General features: G+C 32.9%; 1 protein-coding gene across 5 annotated transcripts in view; it reads right to left on the bottom strand.

Moving 5' to 3' along the window:
* The window catches only part of XPO5 (exportin 5), a 58914-nt gene that overhangs the window by 29857 nt on the left and 10613 nt on the right, over positions 1-18444 (bottom strand). For 4 of the 5 annotated variants that reach the window (XM_074310805.1, XM_074310804.1, XM_074310803.1 and 1 more), the window contains 8 exons: positions 16829-16855; positions 15703-15888; positions 4516-4592; positions 3573-3672; positions 2523-2606; positions 1820-1945; positions 766-856; positions 129-257 (listed from right to left, as the gene is read on the bottom strand). In XM_074310805.1, the coding sequence (XP_074166906.1) occupies positions 129-257; positions 766-856; positions 1820-1945; positions 2523-2606; positions 3573-3672; positions 4516-4592; positions 15703-15888; positions 16829-16855 (820 nt within the window). The remainder of the gene's footprint in view (positions 1-128; positions 258-765; positions 857-1819; positions 1946-2522; positions 2607-3572; positions 3673-4515; positions 4593-15702; positions 15889-16828; positions 16856-18444) is intronic. The other variant, XM_074310806.1, reaches the window with a different exon arrangement.

The raw sequence follows: 18444 nt of genomic DNA, 5'->3' as shown, positions 1-18444 counted from the left end.
AAACATCAGAGGTAATCTAGAAGAAACAGTTCTAGCCTAACATTTTCCCTGTCACCCTGTCACTAATATTTAGCAATTAAAAAAACAAAACAAAACAAAACAAAAACATTTTTAAAAATCAGACTTACAGTTCATCGGCCCAGTATCCACAGGTGTTGACAGCTGGTACTTCAACCACTCCCCAGCCATCTGAAAACCAGTCTTGGGGTCCAGGCGACAGGCCATCCTTATTACTTCTCCCTGCTGAGCTCTGAATGCTGCCAATGAATATGAGAGAAATCAGACCTATTTCCTAATAAGAAGTAAGATTGGTGTTCCACACATATAGTGATTTGTACATAAGACTATATGTTTGCTCAATGAATTAATGAATCCAAAAACACTAGCAGCTGGGTTCTCTAAGTGGCAACCTAACATCTGTTCCCTATTCTTATGGATATGAGAAAGGCAGCAGACTACAATAGACTAGGAGTGGGCTATAGTAAAAATAATGGGCTTTCTTCTGTTTTGGGAAAAGGAACTAGATATCAAATAGCATAACAAATATCATTTTTAAGCAAAATAGAGTTTAACTACAGGAGAGTAAAGAAAATTAGATAGGACATACTGGAAGACAGCACTTTGAGAACCCTTTAATAGTGTGAAATCTAGGGCTACAGAAAGCCATGTTGAGAATTTAGAGATCCTCCTGATAAAGAGCCCAAACATAACATAACAAATATTATCCTAAGGCTCATAAAAGGAAGTTATTCCAAAATCACTTACAGTTGAAGAAGGCATTGAAGTCCTCGTCACTGTCAAAGTCAAATTGAGAATATTCACAGCTAGCGCTATCTGTTTTAGAGGGAAAGCCAATCTGAAAGAGATACCAACCCAAGGGTAGGGGATGAAAATAGACATTGTGAATTTTGATTCAGCCCTCTGGGTCATAGAAAAATGTTAGGGGAACAGTCTGAAAAATGCTACTGTTAAATTAGAGAAATATAGTTCAATGTTAAAATTGTGAATGAAGAGAGACATAATGTCCCAATAACTATTAACTTTGCTATATCCCAAGTCTATAGTTCATTTCTAGATCTAAGGTCTGAAATATTAAAATTCTTTTTCTAGTTCCTTAGGGAGAATTCTAATCAATAATTAATGCCTTTGACTATAAAGCTCAAGGATGAAGGGCAAATTTATTTTATTTTATTTTTTTCTGAGGATGGGGTTAAGTGACTTGCCCAGGGTCACACAACTAGGAAGTGTTAAGTGTCTGAGACCAGATTTGAACTCCTGAATTCAAGGCTGGTGCTCTATCCACTGCGCCATCTAGCTGCCCCTTAAAGGGCAAATTTAAATCAGAGTCTAAGAAGATATTCAATATCAAGTACCAAGTTATTGAAGGAACAAATGGGCAAATATATGTTTTCCTTAAAACTTGCTGAAGGCTCCTAGAGGTACCTTCAAGTTGACAAGTATAGCTTGATGGTTCAGGTTAGTGGATTTTTTAAAGCAAATTTTTGTGGCTTGGACCTTTAAATGAAAAAGCCCTTTCACTGATTCTTTAATAAGTCGTGGTCAAGCACAATCAATTGCTAAGTATTTATGACTAATAATTCCAAGGGGACGTGTTGAATATTTGTCCACTGAAGCGGGGTAAGCAATCTTTGCCAGAGACTCTACAGTGATACTAAAAAAGATTGGAAGACGTTCCATGAGGAACTAGGAAGATGTTATTATCTAGGGAAGTTATACTGGTTCGTAGTTGGTTCCAGTGAAAAATCTTACATCTTTACAGTTATTTGTCTACAATCCACATTCGACTACTGTTATATACCTTCACCAAGTTAGTCATAGAAGCACGGAGATATTTTGGAATCATTCCTAAAAGCAGAGGATCTCGGGATAAGATTTCATGCCGGAAAAGGGCTCCCCAAGTAATCTGAGTTGATGATCGCAGAAACTGAAGAAAAAACATTTTGAAAGATCTATATGTTTAACAGAATCTATATAGGGTTTAAATTTTTACCCCTACATATATTTTAAAAAGTTACCACTAACATACTTATTTTTAGCTCCTGACAAAGACATCAGACTTTGTAACAAAGGAGTTACAATGGCCATTTATTTGATTCTTGAGAGTAGAAAATTATTATGGTGATAATAGCTGACACTCATAGGAGCTTTTACGGGTTGCTGAAAGCTTTGTTTCATTTGAGCCTCAAACAATCCTGAAGAAGACTTTACAGTTATCATTATTGCTATTCTACAATTTAAGACATGTGGTTCCACCACAAGCTGTATTTGTTAATAGTGTCTGAAATCGAAGCCTTTCTGATTTATATCCAACACGCAACCTGTCTCACTTAGCATTTCATGCAACAGGAGATGATCTTATTTTAAATATGAAAGTGTAGTTGCTCAAATTACAAAATATATTTACAATGTTTTACCTTGAACTAAGGAGTCAAATTATAATTTATATTCAGAACTAAAGCTCTATTTCCTAAAGTATTTTCTGCCTTTCTTATATTACTAACCTGGCTTGGATGAGTTGTAAAAGCCAGAAAAGATTCCAAGTACTTTCCAAGGTTGGCTGGTGTTTCAATATCAAAATCAGTCCCCTGTTGGGAAAATATTAAAAGCTACTGACAGGAGAAAAAATCAAAAGTACAGTTTCAAACTCTGAAAATATAGTTAAAGAACCAGGGACATTTCCAAGATGACATGAATGTTTCATTAAATTTTCTTTTTAAATCTACTAAAAATTAGAAGAAAAAGGAAAACTTAATCCAGATGAAGCCTTAATTTTCCAAACTTGGTTCACTCTTACTTCTGAGTCTTAGCATTTGAGTATATTACCCAATAGTTCATTCTTTATTTCCCATTTCTGATCAAAAGGTAATTCTATCTTGACCTCTTCCAAGTTAGAGCAAAAATGCATTATTAACAGTAAATAGAACAAAAATGGATTATTAAGAGCAAATAAGAAAACCATTCCAGAGTCCTGGATTTCAAGGTGAACATTTAAAAGCAACCATTATGTCCTCATTTCTCACAAAATGAGTTTTCTCCACTTGCTCAGGTTATGCCTTTCATTTTCAAATAAATAGGTAATAAACATTTAACCTAAAGAATATTCTTTTCACATATTAGGCTTCTGTGTTAAAATAAGGCCATCAACAAGGAGTGATATATATAGTGACCAGTGTTTTAGAAAGTATTTCTTTGTGCTTTTACAATGTTGAAAAACGTCAAACTTAACTTCATTTGGCAAGGCATAGTTACACAATAACAACATCATTGAAAGATAAATTAGCATAATCATATGATAATATTACAACTGTGTACAATATCTGTCCATTAGGAACTTAATAGTTAAAAGAAATCCTAAACTCAAATCCTATTCTAATCAAAGACATTAACATAGTCTATAGGACTATATTCCCATATCAAGTTCAGTTTAATGGCTACAGTACCACATATAAATCAAGGGAGATAATTTCTAAGTCCCTATCTCTAATAGTTTTATTGAATGCTCAAAAGTTGCCAAATCCTTCAGACTTCAATGGTCCTTGCAGAATGCTTACCAATAAAGCACATAGTTGGCTGCCCAAAGCACACAAGACCTGACAAAGTCTCTTCAAGAATACATAGTGTTTTTCTACAAGGCCTCCACCATCAGCAGTCCTAAGAGAGAACAGATGAAAGAGGTCTGAGTTTGGAAAGACTCTATGGTTATGACAGAGGGATTCTTCATTAAACAAACATAAATAAGAATGGCCATTTTTCTGCCCTTTCATATGAATTATATTACAAAAACAAGGAAATAAATAAGGAAGGAAAAAGAAACAAATAAGTTCGCTAAATAAAACCACACTTCTCAAAAGTCCATCCATTACATTTTCTATTTTTGACAATCATAAAATTCTGATTTTTTTTTTTCATTCAAAACTGATAATTTGGGACATGAGTCTATAAACAACAGTTATGCTTTAAAATGTTGGATGACAAGTAGAGATGACTCAGAGACACCCCTGGAAGAGAGGAGTGGTGACAACTAAAAATTACAAAGTGCAAGGGTCCATAGTTGAAATCACACTCTGTTTTTGGACAATATTTTACATTACTGAAGCATCATAAAGGGATAATGTCCAATTGGGCCTGAAGTTCTGACATAATGTGATTCCAGGTTTCTTTTATTAAAATTAAGAGACTAATGGATCATGAGAGATTGGAGGATGCAGAGTAAAGAGCCCTGAAAAGATGGAAAGTTTGAGAAGAAATAACACACACCAAAGGATGCATTACAAAGAACACTACAAGTATTGGAACCTATTTTTAGCACTGAATTTTCTAAAAATTCTGACTATTGTCCTTGAACTGCTTTGTTTTCTTAAATAAATACTATACATAGTAGACTAGTAAACAGCATTTGGGAAGAAAGGGTTCAGACATGTAGTATTTTAATAAGGAGAGATCAATATCAATAGGCTTAGAAAAACATTCTGTTTAGAAAGAGAAGATACTTACTGAGCAGCAGTGAGAATATAATGCATGGCAACATCTCCAAACAAGACCATTAAAGGCTTCCGGTCTTCCAACCTGCCCTAGACAAAATCAAGAGAAACTTAGGTCAAAATATACCACTTACTCATATTATTAAGATCTCCAAAACCTTGACATCTACTACTTTCAGTACATATTAACTATACAAAAACATACTGTTACATGGTTTCTCAGATGTAACATGATTAAGTTAGTCAATGGCAAAATTAAATTAATTGATGGCAAAATTTGGTTTAAAAATTTAAGATCTGTACTCTTAAGTACTACTGCTAAGGAGGAAAATTAAAAGATCATTATAACTAGCTTTTAAGATGTAGTTTAGATGCACATTGCAGTATTAATTCTAATATCTAATAACAAATTTAGTACTGTTCAATAGTGAAATTTTAAGATTCAGAGCTGGTAAGTAATAAAAGGAAAAAAAGTAGAATGTAATATGGAATGTTCATTTATATTCTGACAACCTGAGTTCCATAAGGACACGCATATAAAGGAAGGCAATCAACTGCCATCTAAAGATGCAGTAGGAGACAGCTTTAGTCAGCCTCAAACAGAAAAAAGTAAAACTCTTAAAGTTTGCCTGGAGAACTTTGTGGTGAAACACGGCTCTGGTCCCCTCTAGCCTAAAAACACCTTCACTTAAATGACCGTTCCTCAAACTATAGTTTCTCCTCATATGTTGTCAAATGTCTAGGAAAAAGTACATTTACATGTAGCTGCTTTTCCATTTACCTCAATTTCCATCCTAAAAATCTGCCTACCTTCTACCTACCAACCATTAATTAAGAACACAAGAAAAAAAGACCCAAAATATAATATGTATAATCAATGAAAATGAATTTCCATATTGACTACATTCCCCCCCCCCCGGGCAAATGTTCATTCTGAATCCTTCATTTCTAGTATGTTTTATTATTAATAATGGTTATCACACTGATGAATACAATTCAATGATACTCCATTATAGTTATATACCATAATATAGTGGATACCTCCTCAGATTCCCATTTTTTGCAACATCAAAAAAGCTCTCTCTATATATATACCCCCCCATCTAACCACACATATCATATCCCCCCTCTCCCACCTTCTTCATTTCCCAATTAAGTGAAATGTATTGCTGAAACTAATGTATATGTATTGTTCCTTCCTTTGACCAGCTTAAATGAGGTTTAAGTGTCAACTGCTTCCTCTCACCTTTCCTTTTTGTTTTACAGATATCTATACTTACACTTTGATTACAAGAGATAATTTTCCTAGCCTTTTTCCTTCCTCTCTCTTTTTTTTTTTTTTAAACAAATCAGCAAGACATAACAGTACTACTCCTGGGTGTTGTCTACTTGGATACTCTTTATGTTTACTTTTAAAGATTTCTCAGCAATCCTCTGCTTGGACATCAAGGTTTCTACACAGCATCATTCTTCTCATCAGAAATATTTGGAAGTCCTCTTTTTCATTTCTATTTCTCTCCCTGAAGCATTATGTTCCGTTTAGTCAACTATTCTTTGGCTTACATCTTACATCTTTCAACTTTTCTAATACTGTATTCCAAGTTCTTTGCTACTTTATAGTGATGTCTGCCATACCAATATGTATGGCTTGTCAGTACTCAAAATTCTTTTTTTCTAGGTGTATGCAATACTTTTTCCTTTGACTTGGAAACTGGACTTTGGCTAAGATGTTCCTGAGCATTTTGATTTTGGGTTCTCTTTTAAGAGGTGACTGGTAGATTTTTTTTTTTTTCTATTTCTACTTTGCCCTACAATTCAAATGATCTTGGTGGCTAAAATTTTTTTTTCAACAGAATTTTATTTTCCAAATACATGTAAAAACAGATTTCAATATTCATTTTTGTAAAACCATAAGTCCCAAATTATTCTCCGTCCCTTTCTTATTTCCCTTTTTGTCAAGATAGCAAGTAATCTGAATAGGTTAAACATGCAATCCCACATATTTAACCTATATTGAATTACTTGCTGTCTATGGGCCAGAGGAAGGGAGAAAATTTTGGAACACAAGATATTGCAAAGCTGAATGTTGAAAACTACCTTTGTCTATATTTGGAAAAATAGAAAGCTATTAAGATGGAAAAAAAAAAGAAAAAGAAAAAGAGAAAAATTAAAAGAATATTAGGGAGAATTCAAAATATATAACAAATTCCCAGTTCAAGAAAGCATATATAATAATAAAAGATTATTATATTCAAAAAAAAACAAAAAAAAGGAAAAAAAGTATAATTCTTTTAAGCATATTTTCATATTTGTTATGTTGCACAAGAAAAAAAATCAGAGCAAAAAGGAAAATAATATCATGAGAAAGATTCACATTCAGTCTCCATAGTTCTCTCTCTAGATGCCAATGGCTGGTCTTGTTGCTCTGCTGAGAATACTGAGTGTTTTGTTAGTTCAGAATCTCAGGGCCAGGTTGGGGACCTTGAAGCTTTCAGTGTCAGAGTGATCTATGTACGGCAAAGCCTGATAAGCTGTCTCTCTGGTTTGAATTCTGTAAGATCTTGGACTGGGTTTAGGTCTGAACAAGACCAGATGCTGTTGGACTTAGCCAATCAATTGGCTGGAAAACTCTTGTACCTCAGTGGCAAAATCCCAAGTTCCACTTTGGTTTGGGATCCTACTCTAATTATTCCTCTCCAGGATGAACTGTCCTTGACATCTAAGCCCTACAGTTGCTGTTGGCTCCTGAACTTCTGGGGCCTTCCTATTTGATAACACCAAACTCACGCACAGGTTTCCTTCAGAAGTTGACCTGGGTCGATAAGCCAGAATAGACTAGTGAGTGACAAAGCTACCAGTTCAGACTTGTCATTCCTTTTAAAAATTAAAATATTTTATTTTCCCCCAATTACAAGACAATTTTAAACATTTCATTTAAAAAAAAAAAATTGAATTCCAAAATTTCTCCCTTTCCCTCTCATTTCCCCTCTCCCTGAGACAGTAAAGAAGTTAATAGCCATGTTGCAAAAGAAAATACAGAGCCCTCCTCCAAAAAAACCAAACCAAAAGTAAAAATTAGTATGTTTCAATCTGTACTCAGACTCTATTAATTCTTGCTCTCAGACTCCATCAGTTCTTTCTTTAGATGTGGAGAGCATTTTTCAACCAAAGTCTTGGACCACTATTGCTGAGAATAGCTAAATCATTCACAGTTAATCAATGAATATGCTGCTGTTTCTGTTTATAATACTTTTCTGGTTCTACTCACTTTTTTTTTTTTATACCAATTCATGTATATCTTTCCAGGTTTATCTGAAATTTTAGTCTGATCATTATTTCTCATATAATTCAATAGTCATTCCCCAATTGATAGAAATCCTCTCCTTTTCCAATTCTTCACTACCCCAAAAAGAGCTGCTATAAAATATTTTTGTATAGATTCTTTTTGCTTTGATCTCTTTGGAATATAGACCCAAAAGTGGTATTGTTGGATCAAAGAGTGCTGTCTCAGTTTTATAGCCCTTTGGGCATAGTTCCAAGTTGCTCTCCAGAATGGTTCCATCATAGAGTTTACACTCTAACAATGCATTAGTGTCTCAATTTTATAAGTCTTTGCCAAATAATGAGTTCTTGTCTCAAAGCTGGCATCTTTGGTTTATCCAACACTAAGATCACTATGGTCACTTACTACTGTGTCTTGTGCACCTAATCTCTTCCTCTGAGGCACCATTCTATTTCTGAGCAGATTTCCACTTAGTTTGAGATGTGATATGACTAAGCCATCTTCCTTCACTTTTTTTTTTTTATGAATTCTCTTGATATTCTTGACTTTTTGTTCTTTCAGATGAATTTTGTTGGTAATATGATTGGTATAGCATTGAATAAGTAAATTTATTTGGGTAGAATTATCATTTCTATTATATTGGCTCAGCTTACCCATGAACAATTGCTATTTTTAGATCTGACTTTGTGTGAAAAATGTTTTGCAATTGTGTTAATGTAGTTCCAGAGTTTGTTTTAGCAGGTAATTCTACATTGTATACAGTTATTTTAAGTAGAATTTCTATAACTCGTGTTGCTGGACTTTCTTAATAATAAAAATTTTGATGTTTCATGTGGGCTTATTTTATATCTTGCAATTTTGCTAGTTACAATTTTTAGATGATGAAATTAAAATTAAAGCCATCTATAGTCATATAAAAAAATGTTCTAAATCAGTATTGATTAGAGAAATGCAAATTAAAACAACTCTGAGGTACCACTACATAGCTCTCAGATTAGCTAAGAAGACAGGAAAAGATAATGATAAATGTTAGAGGGGATTTGGGAAAACTAATGCATTTTAAGTAGAGTTGTGAAATGATCCAACCATTCTGGAGAGCAATTTGAAACTATACTTAAAGGCCTATAAAAGTATGCATACCTTATGACCCAGGAGTGTCACTACTAGGTTTGTATCCCAATAAAATCATAAAGGAGAGAAAAGGACCCACATATGCAAAAATGTTTGTAGCAGCTCTTTTTGTGGTAACAAAAAATTGGAAAATGAGTAGATGCCCATCACTTGGGGAATGGCTGCATAAGTTGTGGTATATGAAGGAAATGGAAAATTTTATATATTATATATAATTATTATGTATTATATAATTAATATTATTTTATTTTTATTTTACATTATACATTATTATTCTTATATTATATATATATATATATATTATATTATATGCTGCTCTATAAAAAATGATGGCCAAGCTGATTATAGAAAGGCAAGGAAAGATTTACATGAACTGATGTTAAGCAAAATAAGCAGAACCTGGAATACATTGTACACAGCAATAGCAACATTGTGCAATGATCAACTATGAAAGACTCGGTTCTTCTCAGTGGTTCACTGATCTAAGGCAATACCAATAAACTGGATAGAAAACACCATCTGTATCCAGAAGAACAACTACAGAGATTGAATGTAAATCAACGTATGCTATGTTCACTTTTTTCTGTTGTTTTTTTTCCTCTCATGGTCCTCCCCTTTTATTCTTTCTCTCTCAACATGATTCATAAAGAATTGTGTATTTAAATATTTAATATACATGTATATCTAGAAAAAAAAATTTAAATGTTTTCTTGGCTAAAGCGGCTAATATCAATCAACTAGTTTTTTAGTTGATTCTCTAAGTATACCATCATATCATCTGCAAAGGGAAAGTTTTGTTTTCTTACTTTACTGCCTATGATTCATTCAACTTCTTTTTCTTCTCAATATTCTAGTTAGCATTTTTTCAGTAATATATAGGATGGTGGAGATAATGGATATCTTCACTTTATCCTTAATTTTACTGTGAAGGCTTCTAACTTATCCTATTATAGTTAATACTTGCTTTAAACAGATTCTACTTATTATTTTAAAGAAAAGCTCCATTTATTCATATGCTTTCTAGTGTTAATAGGAATGAGTATTGTATATTTCTACTGAGATAATCTTATGATTTTCATTGCTTTTGTTATTGATAGGGTCAATTATGCTGGTAGTTTTCCTAATGTTGAACCAGCCCTGTAATTCCTGTTCTAACTACCATACACACAGTATATGATCTTTCTGATATATTGCTATTATCTCTTTGCTAGTATTGTATATAAAATTTTTGCATCAACATTCATTAGGGAAATTGGCGTACAATTTTCTTTGTTCTCACCTCTTCCTATTTAGGTTATCAGCAGCATATTTATCTCATAAAAGGAATTTGGTAGGACTTCTTTGACTATTTTTTTCAAATAGTCTGTATAGTATTGGAATTAATTGTTCTTTAAATGTTTAGCAGAATTTACTTGTGAATCTATCTATCCCTGAGGTCTTTTTCTTAGGGAATTTAGTGATGACTTGTTCAGTTTCTTTTTCTAAGATGGGGTTGTCTTCTGTTAATTTGGATATTTATAATTGCTTTAATTTCATTTTCATTGGTGGTAAATTCGCCTTTTTCATGTTTGATACTGGCAATTTGGCTTTTTTTTTTTAAATCAAATTAACCAATGATTTATTTATATTATTTTATTTTTTCTATAAGGCAGTTCCAATTTTTAATTTGCTCAATAGTTTTCTTATTTCCAATTTTTTAAATTTCTTCTTTGATTTTCCATACCTGCCATTTGAAGCACTATAGGGCTGATAGAATCTAAGGATGAGTCTGGGATTTCCTCTTGCCCTGGTATACAGTCTATCCCTGGTTTCTGGAGTGCTCTACATATGAGCAACTTCTAACTGAACTCTGTGTCCCTAATATATATTTTCCTATGCTGACTTGACTGACTTGGCAGAACTTTTTTGGAGATCTATCAGTGCATTTCTTAGATGCATGGAGGAGTTTTATGGAGAAGAGCTGGGCTGCACCACTTCCTGACACTTGGCCATGTTGGTCTCACTTGTTCTCCTAAGATATCAAACTCCACTGTTCTGTTTAAACACCATTCTCCCTTTACCTCTTTTAACACAGTACTTTCATCTGTTAAACTATTACCCATTCAGTGTAAACAATAATAATAGCAAAGAGAAGTGTTACCTATTAAAAGGAACTGAAATACATAGACTAACCATTGCATAGAATAAATTATATTGAAAATTGGAGTAATATCATGGTATAAATATTTTTTTGTGTTCTGTTCTTTCACTAACCTCTTTCTCATCACCTCTCCATTAAACAACGAGCTCATTACAAATAGAAAAATAAACTTCAAAGCCTTTCTGCATTTGAATCTATGGGTGGGGAAGGCTGCAGCTAGGACCACAGGACCTCCCTCCAACTCTACCTCAGGATGCAGAGTAGCTGGAGCAGGAATCTCAGACCAATGGGGAGCTCATGATTCTGCAGCTCTAAGACAGCAAAGCTTTCAGCATGCTGATAGGGCAGTGTTCAGAAGCACTTTTTCTTGTTCAGACTTAAACCCAGGTCAGGAACAGGAGAATTCCAAACAGCTTTCTACATTCATTCAAATCAAAGTTCCACATGCCTATGTACTATATAACACAACCCTGCCAACTTGTATCATTTCCCTTTTTTTTTTTTTTTTTTTCATGTCTGCTAGTCTGATGGTTATGAGGTAGAACCTTGAAGTTATCTTAATATGCATTTCTCTAATTAGAGCAATTTTTTATGTGGTTGTTTAAAGTATGGACTCTTGCTTTTCAAACTACCCGTTCATATCCTTTATTTATGGATTATGGAATGATTTGTAAGTCTTATACATGTGAATCAGTTTCTAATATAACTTGGAGAAAACTAATGCAAACTATTTTCCCCAGTCTTTTTCCTTCTAATCTGATATATTTAGATGTCTTAGCAAAAACTTAAGTTTCATATAATCAAAAGTGCCCATTCCTGTCACTTGCTAAGTCATGAATTCTTTCCCTAACTAAAAGGTTTTCCCTGCTTCCACTAATCTGTTACGATAGGACCTTTTATGTCTAGGTCATGTATCCTTTAGAAACTTATTTTAGTTTACTGTAAGATGCTAGTCTAAACCTCATTTTTGCCAGCTTGCTATCCAGTTTCCCCAACAGTTTCTCTTGAACAGTTGAGTCCTTTCCCCAATAATTGGGTCTTTGAATTTAACAAACAATACATTCTTCCGTTTTTGCCTGATTTATACCTAATCTCTTCCACTGATCCACTTCTAATGATTATTGCTCTGTAGTTTTTTGAAATTTAGTACTGATAACCCTTCTTTCTCAATTTTTACCCTCATTATTCCCCTTGATATTCTTGATCTTTTATTCCTTTGCACCAAATTTCATTATGATTTTTTTTTTTAGCTCTACGAAATATTTCTTTGGTAGTTCAATTGGGACTGCATTGAAAAAGTAAGTTAGCATAGGCATGTTTGGGATAGTGTCTATTATATTGATGACCTTTTCATAAGCAATTAATGATAACAAATAAAGCAATTAAATAATTCTTCAATTATTTAGGTCTTTATTTCTGTAAAAAATGTTTTCTAATTTAATATAATTCCTGGGTACACCTTAGACATACTTGCAAATATATGCTTCTGTAGTTATTTTAAGTGGAATTTCACTTTTTAACTATTCCTCCTGGGTTTTCTTAACAACACAAAGGAATGCTAATAATTTTTATAGATTTGTTATTTAAATTTCTTGGTTAATTTTAGGTTTTTCTAAAAAATCATCATACTTGCAAAAAGCAATAGTTTTGTTATCTTTTTGCCTATATTATTACCTCAATTTTTTTTTCCTGTCTTATTGCAAATAACTTTCATTTCTAGCACTATGAAATAGAAGAGAAAAAGGCTTCTTAATCTCAATTTTATTGGAAAAAAACCTAAAAACCTAATATTTCTCCATTACAATCAGGGAAAAAAATAATCCTGGCCAAAGGGACTGCAGGAGTACCTAAAAGATGTGAAACAAAGTATTTCAATTTTTTCTTTATACTTCAATTGTGTTTTTGATAAAGATTCTGTTTTTTAATTCATTCTCCTATTTTATAGGTACATTCACAAACATTTGTTAATTGAATTTTTTGTCATTATATTTATTCTCTTTGTTCTTATGGCTCTCTTCATAATAGTGGTAAAAAAAAGTTTTCCTGATACTTGTGATCATGATTTTAAATGCCTCCCTTTGTCCCAGTTTCCTTTTATTTCCCTTTTGAGTTAAAAGTATTTCTACAATGAGATGTGTGTAATTGTGTTCTATCTTTCCTGTTTGATTCAGATAAAAGACTAATGGGATTCCTGTTCCTTTCCATTTCCTCCTCTTCAACCACAAACTTTTCATTATCTGCATCTGTATCATGCAAGTGATTTTCCTTCCTCTCATTTGTTCTTCAGTATTGTCCCTTACACATTTCATGTGTCTTTTCCTAAGAAAAAAATCATCCAAAGACCATGTCATTTTTAACTTATTCTCTGACCTTTAAAGATATTAGTTCTGAGACTTTTGTTTCTTATCATCCCTGTTGACATGTGAATAATTCATCATAAACATGTATACCTTTTTAGTTTCTTTTGGTAGCTCCATTTCCATTTGAAAATGTTGGCTCAGTTTTGAGTCTTTTTTATCAGGAATGCCTGGAAATATTCTATTTCATTAAAAACTCATTTCCTTTCCTGTATCATTACACTTAAGTTTGCTGAATAGACTATTCTTGATTTTAAACCTTTATCAATTTTTTTTCCCCTGAGGCTGGGGCTAAGTGACGTGCCCAGGGTTACACAGCTAGGAAGTGTTAAGTGTCTCAGACCAGATTTGAACTCGGGTCCTCTTGAATTCAAGGCTGGTGCTCTATCTACTTTGACACCTAGTTGCCCCCAACCTTTATCATTTTTGCAATGTTATATTCAGTCATCCCGTCATTACTGCTGGGATGACTACAGTGCTAAATGTGATGTGAACCTTATTGTGGCTAGTTGATATTTGAACATCATTTTTGGCTGTTTGTATTTTTTTTTTTTTTTTTTTTTTTTTCTCTGAAAGCTTTCTCTTTTGGTTCATTCCTGGGAGTATTCATAAATAGTATTCTCTATTTTTACTTTGTCCTCTGACTCTAAGTAAATTCTGGGAAGTTTTCTCTTGTAATTTTTGGAAATATGGCATATAGACTTTTTCTCCCCGATAGTTGTTTTCAGATAGTCTGATAATTTTCTTCTATTTAAACTTTTTCTTTGATTTTTTTCTTGTTGTCTCATTGAGTTGTATTATCTATCCCAATCTAAATTTCAGGGCATTCATTCTTTGGTGAGACTCTTCACCATTTGTTCTAAAGGTGTCCTTGCTATCCTTTCCACTCTAGCTTTTCCTTTCTATATTTTGTTTCACGTACTCTTGTAGGCCTTTTGGGCAGGATTATTTTTTTCCCTGAAAAAAATACCTGGATTTTGAGGCAGTTATACTACTCAGAGTTTATTCCTGGGTATCTTCTCCAATACATTTTCTCATGTTATTCATACTTTTCCATGGTTTATTCATTTCATCCAACTCACTATCTAGTTTCAGGGTTAGGGGAAGGATGAGGAAGGGCACAGATGTGCTTGGATCAAACTGTGAAACAAAGTCATAAGCAGTGCTTCCTTGTTCCTGATTATAACAGGACTTTTTCTTTCAAAACCCTAAGGCTTTGCTGTTGACCATCTTTCTCTTTATATAAATTTTCCCTGGGCTATCACATTGATCACCATTGGTTTTAATGATCACCTATATCCAGAAGACTCCTCTATGAACTGACAGTCACAATGCCACAATTCTATTTGCTAATTGATCTTTTCTACCTTGAAGTACAACAAACACCTCAAGATCAGAGGCCTAAAACTGAATATACCTTTCATATAAACCTGCTTTTTATTATTTCCAGTGATAAAATCATCACCCTTTCTAGTTACTCAACCTCAGCTTACTTAGTTAATGCACTTTTCACTCATATCCAGGCAACTGCCCAAAACTGTCAATTCTCCTATTTCAAATCAATCCCTTCCTTTCTACTTGCACTGCCAATATTCTAGTTCAGGTCTTCATTATTTCTGGCCTGGATTACCAGTAAAAGACTAAACTGATAATCTCAACTACAGTCTATCCTTATTCTAATCTTTATACTGCTGATGGATTACATTTCTAAGGTAATTTTATCACTACATTCTCTTGTTAAAGAATGCTTAATAGGTTTTTACTGCCTAACAGATCAAATCCAAACTGCTTAGCCTGGATATTTGTAAGCCTCCAAAACCTGCTTTTCTAGGATCTCATACTATACTCTTTTTTCCTGCATTCAACATTCTGACCAACTAAATTATTTACTGTTTTTAATATCCTTTTGTTTTTATCTTTGCATGATTAAAACAGACATCTGTCTTCCTTATTCCCTTTCCTCTTACTTCCTGTTGAAATCTCTCTGTTTCAAACCTGAACTTAGCTGACATTTCTTTCACAAGTCTCTCCTATATCTTCACCCTAGCTTTAAAAATAAATAAATAAATCTCATCCTACTTGAATTTCCTATAGAACTTGGTTCTAACCTCCTTTGAAGTTATATTAGAATTATTATTCTTTATATTTTTATACAGATACCTATAGGTTGCTGTAAATTCCTTGAGGGCAAAGCCTATTTTATTTGATCACTGCAGTTTAAGTAATCAATACAGCATCCTGGATATCATAAATGCCTAGGAAACATCTTTTAACTAGGAAACAACATACCTTCCTGCTGACTGCAATTAGGAGACATTCAGCTGCTCCTACTTGAAGTTCAGGTTCATTCAGAAGCAAGCACAGCATTTCCAGGAGTTTGCAATTTTCAGCTGTAATATGGTTCATGGCCACCCAGTCAATGTAGCCTGCCAGGGTATTGAGTGCTGCTATCCCTACCCTGCAGTTAGCCTGGGCCTAAATAGGAAAATAAATATTCAAATTAAATTGTGCCTCTTAGCTAGAAAGATTTTTACTCCCTCCTTTTATTCCAGAACACTTTACCTCAACCACACTATACTTCATTGTGAACACATTATATACTTATATGCACACATAAAATATTCTGCCTTTAACTCTTCGGAGTTGTACTTTTCCTCTTTGTAGTATAACTTCCTTGCACAGAGTAGATGTTTATTAATGTTTGGTAAATCTTAGTTACAGCTAACTCATTTCCAATTTTACTTGAAAAAAAAAAAAAATGATTCTTTTTATTTCTAATAGTTGGCAGAGAATTTATAAGTTTCTTCCTCAAATACAGATACTTCAATGATGGCAGTTCTATAAACTCTACAAATTCATATTGATAATTATTGTCAACAAATCTGTTTTCCCATGTGGATCAATAGTGACACCTTTTTTGTTGTTTGCCTTTTTTTTCTTGTAGGTTTTCCCCTTTTCTTCTGATTTTTCTTTCCCAACATGATTAATAAAAAATGTTCAAAACAATGGTATATGTATAACCTACATCAGATTTTCTTGCTGTCTTGGGGAGATGGGAGATAATTAGGGAGAAAAAATTTGGAACTCAAAATCTTGCAAAAATGATTGTTGAAAACTACCTTTTACATGTAATTGTGAAAATACTACTGAAAAAATGAAACAAGACAAATAAAAAAAACCCCACAACAAAACCACATCTGTTTTCTCAACAAATTCCAAACAATATACTTTTACCTAAGAAGCAGAAATCTGTAAGATTTATTTCTGATATACACAATCAAATGATTGGTTGACACTGCAGAAACCAAGTCCTCCATTTCCTAGAATTACTTCTAATTATTACTTATAAATGCACATACTAAAGAATTTTTCTATAAGGACTCTAAGCTGTTTCCCTATACTCTATACTGCTTACCTTTGGCTCCAAGGAAGTATCTGTTTTCTGGGGAAAGGGAAAAAAAAAAAAAAGGAATAAGGATCTACTTCATCACAGTAAATGAATGTGCAAATAGTCTTCCTTTTTTCCCCAATCCAAAGGTGAAAATCCACCTTTGAAAAATCTTGAGGTTTAAAATCTATTTAATACATTTTATTCTTTATCCCTTAGGATAATACCCTTCTGAAAAGTTATAGTATTGGAAACAAAACTATGCTAGATTATAGTAACTTCCAAAATATATTCAATTAATAAGTACATTTAAATCTATATTGTATATAAACTAAATCAGCAAAAACCTGGAATTTTTCATCACAGAAAAATAAAACTTATTTCATCATGAATTCTTCAACAACAAAAAAAAAGAAATGATTTTTAACTCTGTGACCAAATTCAACCATATTCAACTAAAAAATATGAAAACCATTCTATTAGGCTATGGAAATAGAAATGAAAAATACTTCTTGCTCTCAAGATTAAAAAGAAAACAGGTAAGCAAATTCAAGATGATTGGATGACTAAGACAAGAAAAGAAGACAGTATCCAGACAGAAATGGGAGGCTGAATAAGACATACATTTTTCTAACATGGCTAAACAGCGAATTTGTTTTGCTTGAATACATAATTTTGTTACAAAACTTTTGTTTATTTTTTTTCAATGCGGATGAAAGGAGAGATAAATTAAGAATTTTAAGGGGTTTCCCTTTTTCAAAAAGATAATAAAAAGAAAAGCAGAGGAAATTATAGGCAATTATGACAGTTTTGAAAAATTACATGATGGGCCAATTTCAATGGTCTTGTGATGAAGAGAGCTATATGTATTCAGAGAGTGGACTGTAGGAACTAAGTGTGGATCACAACATAAGATTTTCACCTTTTTTATTGTTGTTTGCTTGCATTTTGTTTTTTTCTTCATTTTTTTCTTTTTTGACCTGATTTTTCATGGGAAGCATGATAATTGTGGAAATATGTATATAAGAATTGCATGTGTTTAACATGTATTGGATTACTTGCTATCTAGGGGAGGAGGTGGGGGAAGGAAAGGAAAAAAATTTTGGAACATAAGGTTTTACAAAGATGAATGTTGAAAATTATCTATGCATGTTTTGAAAATAAAAAGCTTTAATCAAGAAAAACTATATGATAGTTTTATCATGTTCTTAAAAAGAAAAGCAAGCTCAACATAAGAAACTCAAAATTTCATGTATAATCCTCTTTTGCTTTACAATATAAAAATGGCTTATTTTATATAATATTCACTCAAATTAAGGATAAAAAAAATAAAAATGTAAAAAATGTAGATAGATACTAACAAATGAACTTAATCCTGAGGGAAGCTAGGAATTAAGAGTTAGGTATGAAGGGAATACCTTCCATAAATTTGGGGAAGTAGGGAAAGCATGGAAGTAGAAAATGGACTGAGTTAGGGAAATGGCAAGCAGGATAGTTTGGCTGATCCGTGGAGTACATATAAACATGGGGAAAGGTAGACTGACTGGACTGTGAAACTACATCCATAAAACTGTACATATCTTTTGGTTAAACAATTACAATACTAGTTCTATGCCATAAAGAAATCAGAGAAAAAGGTAAAA

This window comes from Sminthopsis crassicaudata, chromosome 4, assembly GCF_048593235.1.
Source record: "Sminthopsis crassicaudata isolate SCR6 chromosome 4, ASM4859323v1, whole genome shotgun sequence".
NCBI lineage: Eukaryota > Metazoa > Chordata > Mammalia > Dasyuromorphia > Dasyuridae > Sminthopsis > Sminthopsis crassicaudata.
Note: the sequence above shows the minus strand (reverse complement) of the source record. Positions and strands in the feature narration are given on the sequence as shown.